The 18,529-nt window shown below is 51.1% G+C and overlaps 1 protein-coding gene across 1 annotated transcript in view; it reads left to right on the top strand.

Moving 5' to 3' along the window:
* Positions 1 to 18,529, top strand: part of LOC148435659 (ATP-binding cassette sub-family C member 9-like) — a gene marked incomplete at its 3' end in the record, with an annotated part of 96,732 nt that overhangs the window by 43,055 nt on the left and 35,148 nt on the right. Inside the window, exons 15-17 of the mRNA XM_088465681.1 lie at positions 2,654 to 2,764; positions 11,214 to 11,286; positions 12,391 to 12,496. Of these exons, the coding sequence (XP_088321807.1) occupies positions 2,654 to 2,764; positions 11,214 to 11,286; positions 12,391 to 12,496 (290 nt within the window). The remainder of the gene's footprint in view (positions 1 to 2,653; positions 2,765 to 11,213; positions 11,287 to 12,390; positions 12,497 to 18,529) is intronic.

Genomic DNA, 18,529 nt, shown 5'->3' with positions numbered 1-18,529 from the left:
CTACCTTAAGGGACATATTTATAAAATGTATTTTGCGGAATAACTGCTGGTTTTCAGTATCTTCACGATGTAAGAAATGGGTACCGCGTCTCGGAGACATCTGCGCCGCTATCACAGAACCCGTGGGGGCTGCTGCATTGTACAATTTACCAAGCAGCGGAGAGCGTAGCTCTGATATCTACTGCCCTGGCGTCAGCCATTGTGGCCTATGGACGACACTCCGCAAAGCTTTCCGGTAATCTCGGCACACACATGCGCTGTCTGGTGACTGCACGGAGCGTCTGGGGTTCACAACCCAGAAGTGACGTGCTTGCGATCACTTTTTACACATCGCAGGGACGGTCTCTCTGTCTGTAGATGGGATTATTGGTATGTGCAAGCGAAACTGAATTACTTATTATTACCACAATATACAGCAATAAGAAGTTATGGTTATCGGCACCAGTTACCGAATATTGGCAGATATGGACCTGATGGGCATAATTTCTTTGTTTGCAATTTTGTCCCTATCATTAACCTTGATTGATGCTAGAGATGGTGATAAAGCTATTTACCATTATTTCCATGCCATGGTATCTGCTCTGATAAGTGGCTGCTATCCCAGCGATTGGTAAAACCGCTCTTAGGGCCTGATTCAGAGCCGGACGCTATTTGCGCTCGCTCGTTCAGAAAAAGGGGCTGGTTATTTAAATTGACCATTCGCTCTTTGCGGTCTGATGACGCCTCTATGTCTGAACGAGCGAACGAAATATGCGGTAGTTATTTTGTAAAAAACGCCCCCTGCCCGCTCGCATTTCTTAGATTAATCGAGTACATCGAAAGGCGAATGTACTGCTCGCTATTCTTGTGGTTGCATTTTCCTACCGCAATCATGCGAGCAGTTCTGGCTAAAAGACACCCAACTGACGTGGTCGATGATGCTGCTGTATTAATTATGCACACCCTTAAAATGCCCGTTTTGACCTTTTGGCACGCCTGCGTTCGGATCTCCACTCCCCGTTTTCAAGCACCTTCCCCTGTTACCACCCACAAACGCCTCACTCTGTCACTCAAATTAGCAGGCATTCGCTATTATGCGAGCACACGAATTTCGACCGCACTGACTGGTTCGCGCATGCGTATTTCAACCCATACGCATGCGCAGATGTGCGGAACGAACGAGCGGCCGCTTATGAGCTGCTCTGAATGAGGTCCTTAGGCCGGGATATTCAAAAGAAAAAAATGCGGTAAAAACCCAGTTTTCGGGGTTTTTACCGCATTTTCATATGTACTAAGGGCCTGATTCAGAGCCGGACACTTTTTAAGAGCGCTCGCTCTGAATCAGGGCATTTTTTTTTTTTTTTGTTGCGGCCTCCTGGCCACCCACAGCTTTTGCGGGCGGCCAGGTGATGGTCGCGACCATCGGCGATTGCGACGAGACCCTTTTGGTAGGGTCTCGTCCGTTGCAATCCCCAGAGAGCTTCCTGCTCTAACAGAGCAGGAAGCTCTCCACTGACATCACTGGTGATGTCAGTGGTGCCTCCCACAAACGGCAAGCGTTCCTTCGGGAAAGCCTCTGTTTGTGTAGCCAGCCCCCCCGCCCCGCCTACAAAACAGGGCGAGCTGTCGATCAACATTTTGTAGTGAGTCCTGGAGTGAGAGAATTCTCTCTCGCTCTGGGGCTTGTGCATGCGCGCGGTGCACGCCGCGCGTGCGCAGTACCCCACCATCGACCCGCTTGCGAGCGCTATGCGCTCGCGAGCGGGTCTAAATTAGGCCCTTAGCCCCGGCCGCCCAATTTTTGATGAGCTACCGCATCCCGCTACCCCGCCGCCTCGCACCTCTCACTGTCGGGCCCCCCATCACCTCAGCCTCCTGCGTGCAGGCCCGTGCTCCTCCTGGGTCCCCCGCCTCCTTCTCCTCTTCTTCTGGGGAGGAGCCTGGGGCTTCCTACAGAAGCTCCTGGGGCTAGGAGGGGGAAGAGACCCACGGAGACCACCTAACCCAGCGGCAGCAGCTTCACAGAGGGCAGCTCTTATCACAAGAGCACATATGTGATTAGTATCAGTGCGATGACTGGCGGGATGTACAGCGCACGGTTAGTACATCCCGGCCTTACAGTGCTGGTAACAGAAAGGTTACACTGCCGGGTTCTGACTGCGATTCTGCACATGTGAGGTCACTGGGTCAGCTCATGCGCAGAAGAATTGTAAGTAGCGGAGGGATGGGAAGAGGTCCCTCTCCACCATCCTATAGCTCTTTCCACAGGTCAGATCCCACTAATACTGTACCTGCAGCAAATAAAGGGACGCCATCACTAGTGAAACCAAATGAGAACCAGTAATAGCACAACACACCTCCCAATTGTCCCAGTTACCAGGCTGTGAAGGGGGCGGAGTTTATGTAACAAAAATGGGTGTTTCTGGGCGGAGTGGGGCAGCGTCTGGCCGGAGTGGGGCAGCGTCTGGGCGGAGTGGGGCAGCGTCTGGGTGGATCAGGGGTGGGACCACTTGGTATTCTCAGATGTTGGGAGGTGTAGAATTAGTAATTAGAAATATGGAAAATAGAGAATCACCAGCTAAATACAGATATCCTGGGGGCGGAGGGCCCTGCTTATAGTTACTGTCTTCCATCCATCGGCAGCTGACTGACAGCAATATCCTCTCTCCAATAGCATTCAAGAGCCATAAACAGGAAACAGCCCCTGAGGTACCAGCTGGACAAATATGAACAGTCCCCTCGCAGACAGATTCGCTCCCCGGACAGCGAGGAAGCAGCCATCAAGGTTCCTAGTTCCTGATAGCGCCTTGTTACTGATATAATACACACTGACACCTCAGCGTATATCCCAGGTCCAATATACCAGTCATATATAAATGTGTGTGTATAAACAGTATTTATACATAACGATATATAGAGTTAGACAGATAGATATGTAGATCAATAGAAATAGATAATTATACAGTATATAAATGATAATATAAGGAATGCAAATAAATCAAGTACAGATATTTACTTTGCACACACACATATTGTACTAACTCTGAGAGGAAACCCAGACACACGTGAGAACAGACAACATCACGCAGACGGAGTCCTGGGGGTGTATTAACGTAGTGTTGGTTTGTAAACTTTACACTTATCTTCCTGTTATACCCGATATTTAAAAGGGCTCTGTTTTTACTAGCGAGACACGGCTGGCAAGACACGGCTAGTGAGACACGGCTAGCAACACACGGCTAGCAACACACAGCTAGCAACACACAGCTAGCGACACACGGCTAGCGAGACACGACTAGCAACACACAGCTAGCGAGACACGACTAGAAACACACAGCTAGTGAGACACGGCTAGTGAGACACGACTAGCAACACACAGCTAGCAACACACAGCTAGCAAGACACGACTAGCAACACACAGCTAGCGAGACATGACTAGCAACACACAGCTAGCGAGACATGACTAGCAACACACAGCTAGTGAGACACGACTAGCAATACACAGCTAGCAACACACAGCTAGCAACACACAGCTAGCGACACACGGCTAGCGAGACACGACTAGTAACACACAGCTAGCGAGACACGACTAGCAACACACAGCTAGTGAGACACGGCTAGTGAGACACGACTAGCAACACACAGCTAGCAACACCCGGCTAGTGAGACATGGCTAGCAAGACACGGCTAGCAACACACAGCAAGTGAGACACGGCTAGCAACACATGGCTAGTGAGACACGGCTGGCGAGACACGGCTAGTGAGACACGGCTAGTGAGACATGGCTAGCAAGACACGGCTAGCGAGACACGACTAGCAACACACAGCTAGCGACACACGGCTAGCGAGACACGGCTAGCAACACACGGCTAGTGAGACACGGCTAGCAAGACACGACTAGCAACACACAGCTAGCAAGACACGACTAGCAACACACAGCTAGCGAGACACGACTAGCAACACACAGCTAGTGAGACACGGCTAGTGAGACATGACTAGCAACACACAGCTAGCAACACACAGCTAGCAAGACACGACTAGCAACACACAGCTAGCGAGACATGGCTAGTGAGACACGGCTAGCAACACATGGCTAGTGTGACATGGCTAGCGAGACACGGCTAGCAACACACAGCTAGCAAGACATGGCTAGTGAGACACGGCTAGCAACACACAGCTAGCGAGACAAGGCTAGTGAGACATGGCTAGCAACACACAGCTAGCAAGACATGGCTAGTGAGACACGGCTAGCAACACATGGCTAGTGTGACACGGCTAGAGAGACACGGCTAGCAACACACAGCTAGCGAGACATGGCTAGCAACACATGGCTAGCAAGACACGGCTAGTGAGACATGGCTAGCAAGACACGGCTAGCGAGACACGACTAGCAACACACAGCTAGCGACACATGGCTAGCGAGACACGGCTAGCAACACACGACTAGCGAGACATGGCTAGCGAGACACGGCTAGCGAGACACGGCTAGTGAGACATGACTAGCAAGACATGACTAGCGTGACACGGCTAGCGAGACACGACTAGCGAGACACGACTAGCGAGACACGGCTAGTGAGACACGACTAGCAACACACAGCTATCGACACATGGCTAGCGAGACACGGCTAGTGAGACACGACTAGCAAGACACGACTAGCGAGACACGGCTAGCAAGACACGGCTAGCGAGACACGGCTAGTGAGACACGGCTAGCAAGACAATGCTAGCGAGATACGGCTAGCGAGACACGGCTAGCGAGACACGACTAGCAACACACAGCTAGCGACACACGGCTAGCGAGACACGGCTAGTGAGACACGACTAGCAAGACACGACTAGCGAGACACGGCTAGCAAGACACGGCTAGTGAGACACGACTAGTGAGACACGACTAGCAAGACACGACTAGCGAGACACGGCTAGTGAGACACGGCTAGCGAGACACGACTAGCAACACACAGCTAGCAAGACACGACTAGCGAGACACGGCTAGTGAGACACGGCTAGCGAGACACGACTAGCAACACACAGCTAGCGAGACATGGCTAGTGAGACACGGCTAGCAACACATGGCTAGTGTTACACGGCTAGCGAGACACGGCTAGTGAGACAGGGCTAGCGAGACATGGCTAGTGAGACATGACTAGCGAGACATGGCTAGCCACACACAGCTAGCGAGACATGGCTAGTGAGACACGGCTACCAACACAAAGCTAGTGTGACACGGCTAGCGAGACACGGCTAGCAACACATGGCTAGCGAGACACGGCTAATGAGACATGGCTAGCGAGACACGACAAGCAACACACAGCTAGCAAGACACGACCAGCGAGACATGGCTAGCAACACACTGCTAGCGAGACATGGCTAGTGAGACACGGCTAGCAACACATGGCTAGTGTGACACGGCTAGCGAGACAGGGCTAGCGAGACACGGCTAGCAACACACAGCTAGCAAGACATGGCTAGTGAGACATGGCTAGCAACACACAGCTAGCGAGACATGGCTACTGAGACACGGCTAGCAACACATGGCTAGTGTGACATGGCTAGCGAGACATGGCTAGCGAGGCATGGCTAGCAACACACAGCTAGCAAGACATGGCTAGTGAGACACGGCTAGCAACACACAGCTAGCGAGACATGGCTAGTGAGACATGGCTAGCAACACACAGCTAGCGAGACATGGCTAGTGAGACACGGCTAGCAACACATGGCTAGTGTGACACGGCTAACGAGACACAGCTAGCAACACACAGCTAGCGAGACATGGCTAGCAACACATGGCTAGTGAGAAACGGCTAGTGAGACATGGCTAGCAACACATGGCTAGTGAGACATGGCTAGCGAGACACGACAAGCAACACACAGCTAGCGAGACACGACTAGCGAGACATGGCTAGCAACACACGGCTAGCGAGACATGGCTAGCAACACATGGCTAGCGAGACACGGCTAGCAACACACGGCTAGTGAGACACGGCTAGCAACACACGGCTAGCGAGACATGGCTAGCGAGACACGGCTAGCGAGACACGGCTAGTGAGACATGACTAGCAAGACATGACTAGCGTGACACGGCTAGCGAGACACGACTAGCGAGACACGACTAGCGAGACATGGCTAGTGAGACACGACTAGCAACACACAGCTATCGACACATGGCTAGCGAGACACGGCTAGTGAGACACGACTAGCAAGACACGACTAGCGAGACATGGCTAGCAAGACACGGCTAGTGAGACACGGCTAGTGAGACACGGCTAGCAAGACAATGCTAGCGAGATACGGCTAGCGAGACACGGCTAGCGAGACACGACTAGCAACACACAGCTAGCGACACACGGCTAGCGAGACACGGCTAGTGAGACACGACTAGCAAGACACGACTAGCGAGACACGGCTAGCAAGACACGGCTAGTGAGACACGACTAGTGAGACACGACTAGCAAGACACGACTAGCGAGACACGGCTAGTGAGACACGGCTAGCGAGACACGACTAGCAACACACAGCTAGCAAGACACGACTAGCGAGACACGGCTAGTGAGACACGGCTAGCGAGACACGACTAGCAACACACAGCTAGCGAGACATGGCTAGTGAGACACGGCTAGCAACACATGGCTAGTGTTACACGGCTAGCGAGACACGGCTAGTGAGACAGGGCTAGCGAGACATGGCTAGTGAGACATGACTAGCGAGACACGGCTAGCAACACACAGCTAGCGAGACATGGCTAGTGAGACACGGCTACCAACACAAAGCTAGTGTGACACGGCTAGCGAGACACGGCTAGCAACACATGGCTAGCGAGACACGGCTAATGAGACATGGCTAGCGAGACACGACAAGCAACACACAGCTAGCGAGACACGACCAGCGAGACATGGCTAGCAACACACTGCTAGCGAGACATGGCTAGTGAGACACGGCTAGCAACACATGGCTAGTGTGACACGGCTAGCGAGACAGGGCTAGCGAGACACGGCTAGCAACACACAGCTAGCAAGACATGGCTAGTGAGACATGGCTAGCAACACACAGCTAGCGAGACATGGCTACTGAGACACGGCTAGCAACACATGGCTAGTGTGACATGGCTAGCGAGACATGGCTAGCGAGGCATGGCTAGCAACACACAGCTAGCAAGACATGGCTAGTGAGACACGGCTAGCAACACACAGCTAGCGAGACATGGCTAGTGAGACATGGCTAGCAACACACAGCTAGCGAGACATGGCTAGTGAGACACGGCTAGCAACACATGGCTAGTGTGACACGGCTAACGAGACACAGCTAGCAACACACAGCTAGCGAGACATGGCTAGCAACACATGGCTAGTGAGAAACGGCTAGTGAGACATGGCTAGCAACACATGGCTAGTGAGACATGGCTAGCGAGACACGACAAGCAACACACAGCTAGCGAGACACGACTAGCGAGACATGGCTAGCAACACACGGCTAGCGAGACATGGCTAGCAACACATGGCTAGCGAGACATGGCTAGCAACACACGGCTAGTGAGACACGGCTAGCAACACACGGCTAGCGAGACACAGCTAGCAACACATGGCTAGCGAGATACGGCTAGCAACACATGGCTAGCGAGATACGACTAGCAACACACGGCTAGCGAGACATGACTAGCAAAACACGGCTAGCGAGACACGGCTAGTGAGACATGACTAGCAACACACAGCTAGAAAGACACGGCTATCGAGACACGGCTAGTGAGACACAACTAGCAAGACACGACTAGCGAGACACGGCTAGTGAGACACGGCTAGCGAGACATGACTAGCAACACACCGCTAGCGAGACATGGCTAGTGAGACACGGCTAGCGAGACATGGCTAGTGAGACAGAGCTAGCGAGACATGGCTAGTGAGACACGACTAGCGAGACATGGCTAGCAACACACAGCTAGCGAGTCATGGCTAGTGAGACACGGCTAGCAGCACATGGCTAGTGTGACACAGCTAGCGAGACACGGCTAGTGAGACATGGCTAGCAACACATGGCTAGTGAGACATGGCTAGCAACACATGGCTAGTGAGACATGGCTAGCGAGACACGACAAGCAACACACAGCTAGCGAGACACGACTAGCGAGACACGGCTAGTGAGACATGGCTAGCAACACATGGCTAGTGAGACATGGCTAGCAACACATGGCTAGTGAGACATGGCTAGCAAGACACAACAAGCAACACACAGCTAGCGAGACATGACTAGCGAGACATGGCTAGCAACACACGGCTAGCGAGACATGGCTAGTGAGACATGGCTAGCAACACATGGCTAGTGTGACACGGCTAGCGAGACACGGCTAGTGAGACAGGGCTAGCGAGACACGGCTAGCAACACACAGCTAGCAAGACATGGCTAGTGAGACATGGCTAGCAACACACAGCTAGCGAGACATGGCTAGCGAGACACAGCTAGCAACACACAGCTAGCGAGACATGGCTAGCAACACACGGCTAGTGAGACACGGCTAGCAACACACGGCTAGCGAGACACAGCTAGCAACACACGGCTAGCGAGACACGGCTAACGAGACACGGCTAAAACACGGCTAGCGAGACACGGCTAGCGAGACACGGCTAGTGAGACACGGCTTGTTAGACATGGCTAATGAGACACGGCTGGCGAGACACGGCTAGTGAGACACGGCTAGCGAGACACGGCTAGCAAGATAAGGCTAGTGACACACAGCTAGCGAGACACGGCTAGCGACACATGACTAGTGAGACACAGCTAGTTAGACACGGCTAGTGAGATACGGCTGGGGAGACACGGCTAGTAAGACACGGCTAGTAAGACACGGCTAGTAAGACACGGCTAGTAAGACATGGCTAGTAAGACACGGCTAGCGAGACACGGCTAGTAAGACACGGCTAGCGAGACACGGGTAGTAAAATACGGCTAGTAAGACATGGCTAGTAAGACACGGCTAGTAAGACACGGCTAGTAACACACGGCTAGCAAGACACGGCTAGTGAGACATGGCTAGCAACACATGGCTAGTGTGACACGGCTAGCGAGACACGGCTAGCGAGACACGGCTAGCAACACACAGCTATCAAGACATGGCTAGTGATACACGGCTAGCAACACACAGCTAGCGAGACATAGCTAGTGAGACATGGCTAGCAACACACAGCTAGCGAGACATGGCTAGTGAGACACGGCTAGCAACACATGGCTAGTGTGACACGGCTAGCGAGACACGGCTAGCAACACACAGCTAGCGAGACATGGCTAGCAACACATGGCTAGCAAGACACGGCTAGTGAGACATGGCTAGCAACACATGGCTAGCGAGACACGGCTAGTGAGACATGGCTAGCGAGACACGACAAGCAACACACAGCTAGCGAGACACGACTAGCGAGACATGGCTAGCAACACACGGCTAGCGAGACACGACTAGCAACACACGGCTAGCGAGACACGGCTAGCAACACACGGCTAGTGAGACATGGCTAGCAACACACGGCTAGCGAGACACAGCTAGCAACACACGGCTAGCGAGATACGGCTAGCAACACATGGCTAGCGAGATACGACTAGCAACACACGGCTAGCGAGACACGACTAGCAAGACACGGCTAGCGAGACACGGCTAGTGAGACTTGACTAGCAACACACAGCTAGAAAGACACGGCTATCGAGACACGGCTAGTGAGACACGACTAGCAAGACACGACTAGCGAGACACGGCTAGTGAGACATGGCTAGCGAGTCACGACTAGCAACACACAGCTAGCGAGACATGGCTAGTGAGACACGGCTAGCGAGACACGGCTAGTGAGACAGGGCTAGAGAGACACGGCTAGTGAGACACGACTAGCGAGACACGGCTAGCTACACACAGCTAGCGAGACATGGCTAGTGAGACACGGCTAGCAGCACATGGCTAGTGTGACACAGCTAGCGAGACACGGCTAGTGAGACATGGCTAGCAACACATGGCTAGTGAGACATGGCTAGCGAGACACGACAAGCAACACACAGCTAGCGAGACACGACTAGTGAGACACGGCTAGTGAGACATGGCTAGCAACACATGGCTAGTGAGACACGGCTAGCAACACATGGCTAGTGTGACACGGCTAGCGAGACACGGCTAGTGAGACAGGGCTAGCGAGACACGGCTAGCAACACACAGCTAGCAAGACATGGTTAGTGAGACATGGCTAGCAACACACAGCTAGCGAGACATGGCTAGCGAGACACGGCTAGCAACACACGGCTAGCGAGACAGGGCTAGCAACACACGGCTTGTGAGACACGGCTAGCAACACACGGCTAGCGAGACACAGCTAGCAACACACTGCTAGCAACACATGGCTAGCGAGATACGACTAGCAACACATGGCTAGCAAGATACGGCTAGCGAGACATGGCTAGCGAGACACGGCTAGTGAGACACGGCTAGTTAGACACGGCTAGTGAGACACGGCTGGCGAGACACAGCTAGTGAGACACGGCTAGCGAGACACGGCTAGCAAGATAAGGCTAGTGAGACACGGCTAGCGAGACCTGGCTAGCAACACATGACTAGTGAGACACAGCTAGTTAGACACGGCTAGTGAGACACGGCTGGCGAGACACGGCTAGCAACACATAGCTAGTAACACACGGCTAGTAAGACACGGCTAGTAAGACACGGCTAGTAAGACATGGCTAGTAAGACACGGCTAGCGAGACACGGCTAGTAAGACACGGCTAGTGAGACACAGGTAGTAAAATACGGCTAGTAAGATACGGCTAGTAAGACACGGCTAGTAACACACGGCTAGTAACACACGGCTAGCAAGACACGGCATTGCCCTTTTAAATATCAGGCACAAACCGACACTTCGTAAAAAGAAACCCTGATCAGCAATGGGTCCCACTGTGATGCAGCAATGCTAACCACTGTGCCAGAGCTGTGTTGTGTGTATATAAATGGCTGTTTACATGTACAATAAACCTCAGGAGTTTTGCAAAGATCGCAGCAAAGCGCTATAAAAATTTTCCCTGCACAGCACAGAAGTCACTTGTGGCGCTATATATGTATATATGTATATGTATAATAGATTATAATAATATTAGTGATCATTTTGTAGCCTGAACTCATTGTCCGGCTCATGTCTCCATATAACAGTTATGTAGGGTGAGTGATGTTTGGGTCGTGTGACTGCGGCATTGCTCATTGTGACCCTTTGACCCTCCTATAGGTGTGCGGCGGATACTTCTCCTGGGGAACCGGTTTGGCAACTTTATCCAACATCGATATCCATATACCAACAGGTATGGTGTAATGGGATTACAGCGACCCCACGGACGCTTAGCAGCAGTCACTGTATGGCGCACCACACGTAACCCTCATTGTACACGCACCCCCATATATTGTACTAAGAAATAGTTATATTTATATTGTGTAATGCAGACAGTTCACACGCACATATGTGTAGCTTATGTAAGGAGCAAGAAGGATACTCTCTCAGGCACACGCCTGCATGTATGTATGTATGTAGTATTTATGTCCTATGTATGTATGTATGTATGTAGTATGTATGTATGTGTGTATGTAGTATTTATGTATGTATGTGTGTAGTATTTATGTCCTATGTATGTAGTATGTATGTATGTATGTACAGTGGGCGTGAGATTTTTGGGCTTATGCTGAGCTGAAGGCGGGTCGGACGGAATTGCTCACACATTTCATGCACGGTACTAGGGGGGAGATGTAAAAAAGTTTGGAGAGAGATAAAATTGGAGGTAAATAGCACCAACCAATCAGCTTCTATCATTTTTCAAACACAGCCTGTAACGTGACAGTTAGGAGCTGATTGGTTGGTGCTATTTATCTCCAATTTTATCTCTCTCCAAACTTTATTACATCTCCCCCTAAGTGCATATATTTGCCAATATGCACCTTTTACGTGTGGATCGCCTCACTTCAGTACGCTTAGTTTGATATCTGTCGTTATCGTGGCTGCACACTTGGCACCAACACTTTTCTCAGTGCTGAAGATATGCGTGAAAACAGGACAACTCCGCATCGTCCCCAATCCTGGCGACTGGTCTTCTGTGTTACTGCGCTGTTTTGTGAGTGGGCGGTTTTATCATATGCCCGCCATCATCGTTGGGATGAATGTGAATCTTGGTCTGGCCACATCGTTACACAGAATTTTGAGTTACTAAAAGGAGAGGGTCATATGTTGTACATGTCCAGTACACGTGTGCGCCCGTATGTGCGGGAATAACTGAGCCCAATGAGCTTTTTTTAAAAACTCTTCATGATTAATGTATAACGGTTTTTAATGATATGCAGAATACGCTGGCGCTATATAAGTGAATGGTAATAAATGCCGGGATCACCTCACTAAATCCCATTTCTCTTGGCTCCAGGTCAGCTGACCATGGTGGTGGGACAGGTCGGTTGCGGCAAATCCTCGCTTCTTCTCGCCATACTCGGGGAAATGCAGGTGCTGGAAGGACGAGTTTGCTGGAACAAGTAAGTGGAGCAGAAACGGGTTCATTTCATGGCGGCATATTGCCGAAATCAGGTGATAAATTGTCATCTATCCGCTCCACGGTATACAGAGGCCGGATGGCGCTGCGGCCTGTCGTTGTTATATGGGGGTGCTACTCATCAGTAACTAGAGGAAGAATTATAGTGAATGTAGCCGAAGTCTGATTAATTCTAATAGTCAGTAAATGCTGTATATAGCCTCTGACGTACGGTGTGAATCTCATACTGGGAAATTATATATAGGGGTAAATTTACTAAGAATCAAGATAGGTCGAGTTTTTCCTTTTTTAATCTCGATTTGCATCGCCTAAACTCGGGCTTGTTTGTTTTTTTTTGGTTTTGGAAATTTACTAAGAAGCGAGTTTAGCTGAAAGTGAGATTTCCGATAGTGAAGCAAATCGAGATTTCTCTCCCGAGTTAAAAGTGAAGATGAGATTACTGCCCCGAGATTGCAGTGTTTTCCCACTGCAAATCTCGCCCGAGCTAGCAGCCTGCGCATATCAGTGAGATACGTGCTGGCTGCTTGTGTTTTATCTGTAAAAAACGGGTTTGTTTGTTTAAAAAAAAGACATGAGGTCCCCCCCCAAAACACTAACCAGCCCCGGACTTGCCAGCCTGTCCTGGTACCTAAAATTACGGGCAACAAAATGAATAGGGTTCGTCCATACCAGCACCAGGCAGCAGGAACAAGGCTGGTTTTAATTATAGGGGCAAAAAAATTTGGTAGGGGTACCCCTATATTTAAAACCAGCCCTGGACCCTTACTAGCGGGGTCCAGGGCTGGCCCTTTCACCAGGCCACAGCCAGGGGAGCCCTTTCACCAGGCCCCCCAGCTGCAGCATCAGTCCTGACGCTAGTCAACCCAGGCCAGGGATCCCTGGGGAGTTGGGGACCCCCCCAATAAAGGGATCATCCTCTTCAGGGCACCCCTGGCCTAGGCTGATAGCCCGGGGCTATCCCCACCACCCCTGGGTAGTGGGTGGTGGGTTGTTCATTGGCTGGGACCCACGTGGAGGAGCCGCTCATTGGCTAAGTCCACGTGGGTCCCAGCCAATGAACGGCCACTAATGGAAGCCGCCGCTGATTGGCTGGTGGCCAGGAGACTGAACTCAGTAGCAATAGTGTAACACCATGGTGATACATGCTGTTACAGTGTGTCCGCCCACAGAATTGGATATCTGCGGAGAACGTCGCGGGACATAAGGGTGAGTGATGGCTTTTTCTTTCAGGTTATGCGCTCGGATACTTTACGATGGCAAGGGGACGTGAATATCTGGCAGCAGGTAAGTCAGTGTATGTATGTGTGTAATAAAACTTAAAATTTCACGGTGTGTGTAGTGTTATTTACTCATTTCTTTCCCGGTGAACTACAGGTGCCAGCAGGCCCTTAATGCCCCGCATGCTGGTACTTATGGTTCTCCAAGTACCAGCATGTGGAGGAGGCTGGCTGACTGGCACCTGTAGTTCGACTGGAAAGACAATGTTGATTTTTCTAATTTTACACAACACCGACACTATCAACCTTCCACCCACCGCCCAGGGGTGGCGGGGATAGCCCCGGGCTATCAGCCTAGGCCAGCGGTGCTTTGGAGAGGGGTACTCAACACCCCAGGGATCCCTGGCCTGGGCTGACTAGCGGTCAGGGCTGATGCTGCGGCTGGGGGGCCCAGTGAAAGGGCTCCCCTGGATGTGGCATCAGCCCCCCGCTAGTAATTGTCCAGGGCTGGTTTTAAATATAGGGGTACCCTACCAAATTTTTTTGCACCTGTAATTAAAACCAGCCCTGTTCCTGCTGCCTGGTGCTGGTACCTAATTTATGGACAAACCCTATTCATTTTGTTCCCCGTAATTTTAGGGACCAGGACAGGCTGGCAAGTCCGGGGCTGGTTAGTGTTTTGGGGGGGGACCTCACGTCATTTTTTCAACAAATTAAAGAAAAAATAACAAGAAAAAAAAATGATTTCTGCAAAACTCGCTGATCAGGAGGTGAGTGTTTAAAACGTCAATTTGCAGGTATCTCTCCCGAGATTGTAATCTCGATTCTTGGTAAATTTGCGTGATGTATGTTTTTGGTGAAAAGTACTTCACAGTTTGGCCGATGGTGAGAAGATTCCAGTTTGCAAACTCACCCGAGTTTTAAGAGTGAGATGAATGAACTCTCTCACAAACAAACACGAGTTTGCCTTAGTAAATTTGCGAGATGAAAAACATGCCTAAAAACACACGAGATTGTCATCTCGGCCAACCTCGAACCTTAGCAAATTTACCCCATAGAGTTAGATCGGCAGACAGTGTATGTGACTCAGCGAGTATACGCTACAGAATGCTCCGCTCTTCTCCTATCCTCTGCCAGGACTACACACAGTGGCGGAGCCATGCAAGGGTAAGACATGAGTGGGGGCTCGTAGCCATCACGCTCTGGCTCCGTACACCACCAGTAATTCTGCCACTGTCTGTACACTAGGGATGGCCATTGACCATCGATGATTACAAACCATCGATAGTTAGCCACCGATGGTTGATGATTTTGCCATTGATGGCACAGAGCCCCCCGGTGTTTTTTTTCTTCTTCTACCTGGTGCTGGGGCACAGAGCTAATTTCCACCCTTGGCAGTACCCGCAAAGCCCCGCCCCCATATCTGATTGGCTCGCTTACCCATAGAGCAGGGCTGACTAATAGAGTAGGGCTAACCATCGATGGCCAAAGCCATCAATGGTTTCAGGCCGATGGTTACACACCATCAATGTTAAACACCAATTGTACATCCCTACTGCACACACTATTCTGTCAGCACAAGCGCAGTGATACTGAGGCAGGGTGTCAGTGACCATGTGCTGGCCCCACGCATGCTTACAGGGCAGAGCGGGGGATTCCTCATCGCCGAGGCCCTCCCGGGCCAGAGTTATAATGGGGCTGTCAGAGCTCCAGAATGCCGTGGTGGGGGATGGGTGTATTACTGTTATATGGGGGTGGGGGGTATGCATAAATATTGTTATTTGGGGGTGGGGTATGGGTGTATGAATGTTATCTAAATGTGGGGGGTGGGTAGTATGAATATCATCTGAAGGTGGGGAATGAGTCATGTGTATTATTGTTATCAGGGGGAGGGGATGTAATAAAGTACTGTAGGGGCTGGTATGGGAGGTGTAGTGTTGTTATGTGGTGGGAAGAGTAGTATTACCCCCTTATAGTTATTGGGGCAATGTTCCGCCCGTGACTAAAAGCTGTTACCCGTATGGAAACCATATGATCCTTTCTGTACTCCCAGGGTGCTTATAGTTCTTCTTCAGTCCTGGGTTTGGAGGGTCCTCCCTGCTGTCGGTGGTCTGCACACGGTGGTTGCTGGAGGGCTGCTGCAAGGGATGTAGTGATAATGGCGTGCCATCAGTAGCACCACTATCCACCAGCCGCTAGACCTGCCTGAGTTCCCCTTTCCCTAGATGAAATCAGAAACACTTTATTAATGTTGGCACCGCGCTCGGTGTATATAAATGTAAAGGTATTGTGTGCCGGCCGTTCCCGTATACTGCTTCATGTCACCATGATCCAACCATTAGTATGTGACGTTGTGGTGGAAGTGGTCCCGGCTACATTCAGTCAGTCCTAGTCCTGGCTGAGTGGCTCCGTGAAGTCTTCCCCAATTCCTGATTGGCCGCCTGCTCACTTCAAGCACTCGGATTGGTCCAATAGCTCAAGCACTTGTGCTTTTTAAATGTAAATAGTTGAATGTAAGTCAGCGGTGGAGTCGGCTTTTGGCTGTACATAAGGAGCTAATGTTGTTACCTCGTGTAAAATCCACTCTGAGAGCAATATCCATCACTGCTGCTGAGCGCATAAGAGCTGACATTCTAATCCAGCCCTCTGATGTCCTGCCTTGGTCCCAGCATCCTGTCCCAGTCCTCTGCCCGGCAGCCCTGATGTAATGCTGGGTCAGGGGGATCCAGGCCGAGCAGCCAGCAAAGAGGTGCTGCAGCCAGGGGCAGAACTATGTTTCACAATGGAAGCGCCTGCCGCCGGGCATTTCCTCCATCACTCACTATATAATCACCCCACTTAAGTCTGTAACTATGTACCCGGAGTGTACCGTCACGGCAACCCAATACATGGAACTCCTTCCCGGCAACTGACAAGCCACCATAACCATATACTAGTGAGGCACCTCTTCCAGGCACCTGACAAGCCACCATAACAATATACTAGTGAGGCACCTCTTCCCGGCACCTGACAAGCCACCATAACCATATACTAGTGAGGCACCCCTTTCTGGCACCTGACAAGCCACCGTAACCATACACTAGTGAGGCACCTCTTTCTGGCACCTGACAAGCCACCGTAACCATATACTAGTGAGGCACCTCTTTCTGGCACCTGACAAGCCACCGTAACCATATACTAGTGAGGCACCTCTTTCTGGCACCTGACAAGCAACCGTAACTATATAGTAGTGAGGCACCTCTTCCCGGCACCTGACAAGCCACCATAACCATATACTAGTGAGGCACCTCTTTCTGGCACCTGACAAGCCACCATAACCATATACTAGTGAGGCACCTCTTTCTGGCACCTGACAAGCCACCATAACCATATACTAGTGAGGCACCTCTTTCTGGCACCTGACAAGCCACCGGAACCATATACTAGTGAGGCACCTCTTTCTGGCACCTCACAAGCCACCGTAACCATATACTAGTGAGGCACCTCTTTCTGGCACCTGACAAGCCACCATAACCATATACTAGTGAGGCACCTCTTTCTGGCACCTGACAAGCCACCATAACCATATACTAGTGAGGCACCTCTTCCCGGCACCTGACAAGCCACCATAACCATATACTAGTGAGGCACCTCTTTCTGGCACCTGACAAGCCACCATAACCATATACTAGTGAGGCACCTCTTTCTGGCACCTGACAAGCCACCATAACCATATACTAGTAAGGCACCTCTTTCTGGCACCTGACAAGCCACCATAACTATATAGTAGTGAGGCAAATCTTCCCGGCACCTGACAAGCCACCATAACCATATAGTAGTGAGGCACCTCTTCGTGGCACCTGACAAGCCACCATAACCATATACTAGTGAGGCACCTCTTCCCGGCACCTGACAAGCCACCATAACCATATACTAGTGAGGCACCTCTTCCCGGCACCTGACAAGCCACCTTAACCATATACTAGTGAGGCACCTCTTCCCGGCACCTGACAAGCCACCATAACCATATACTAGTGAGGCACCTCTTCTCGGCACCTGACAAGCCACCATAACCATATACTAGTGAGGCACCTCTTCCCGGCACCTGACAAGCCACCATAACCATATACTAGTGAGGCATCTCTTCCCGGCACCTGACAAGCCACCATAACTATATACTAGTGAGTCATCTCTTCCCGGCACCTGACAAGCCACCCTAACCATATACTAGTGATGCACCTCTTTCCGGCACCTGACAAGCCACCATAACCATATACTAGTGAGGCACCTCTTCCCGGCACCTGACAAGCCACCATAACCATATACTAGTGAGGCACCTCTTCCCGGCACCTGACAAGCCACCATAACCATATACTAGTGTGGCACCTCTTCCCGGCACCTGACAAGCCACCATAACCATATACTAGTGAGGCATCTCTTCCCGGCACCTGACAAGCCACCATAACTATATACTAGTGAGGCATCTCTTCCTGGCACCGGACAAGCCACCATAACCATACACTAGTAAGGCACCTCTCTTCCCGGCACCTGACAAGCCACCATAACCATACACTAGTGAGGCATCTCTTCCCAGCACCTGACAAGCCACCATAACCATATACTAGTGAGGCACCTCTTTCTGGCACCTGGCAAGCCACCATAACCATAAACTAGTGAGGTACCACTTCCCGGCACCTGACAAGCCACCATAACCATATACTAGTGAGGCACCTCTTTCCGGCACCTGACAAGCCACCATAACCATATATTAGTGAGGCACCTCTTTCCGGCACCTGACAAGCCACCATAACCATATACTA

This window comes from Taudactylus pleione, unplaced genomic scaffold (genome assembly GCF_031769625.1).
Source record: "Taudactylus pleione unplaced genomic scaffold, aTauple2 ptg002142l, whole genome shotgun sequence".
In the NCBI taxonomy this organism is placed as follows: domain Eukaryota; kingdom Metazoa; phylum Chordata; class Amphibia; order Anura; family Myobatrachidae; genus Taudactylus; species Taudactylus pleione.
This window is presented reverse-complemented; position numbering and strand designations above follow the sequence as displayed.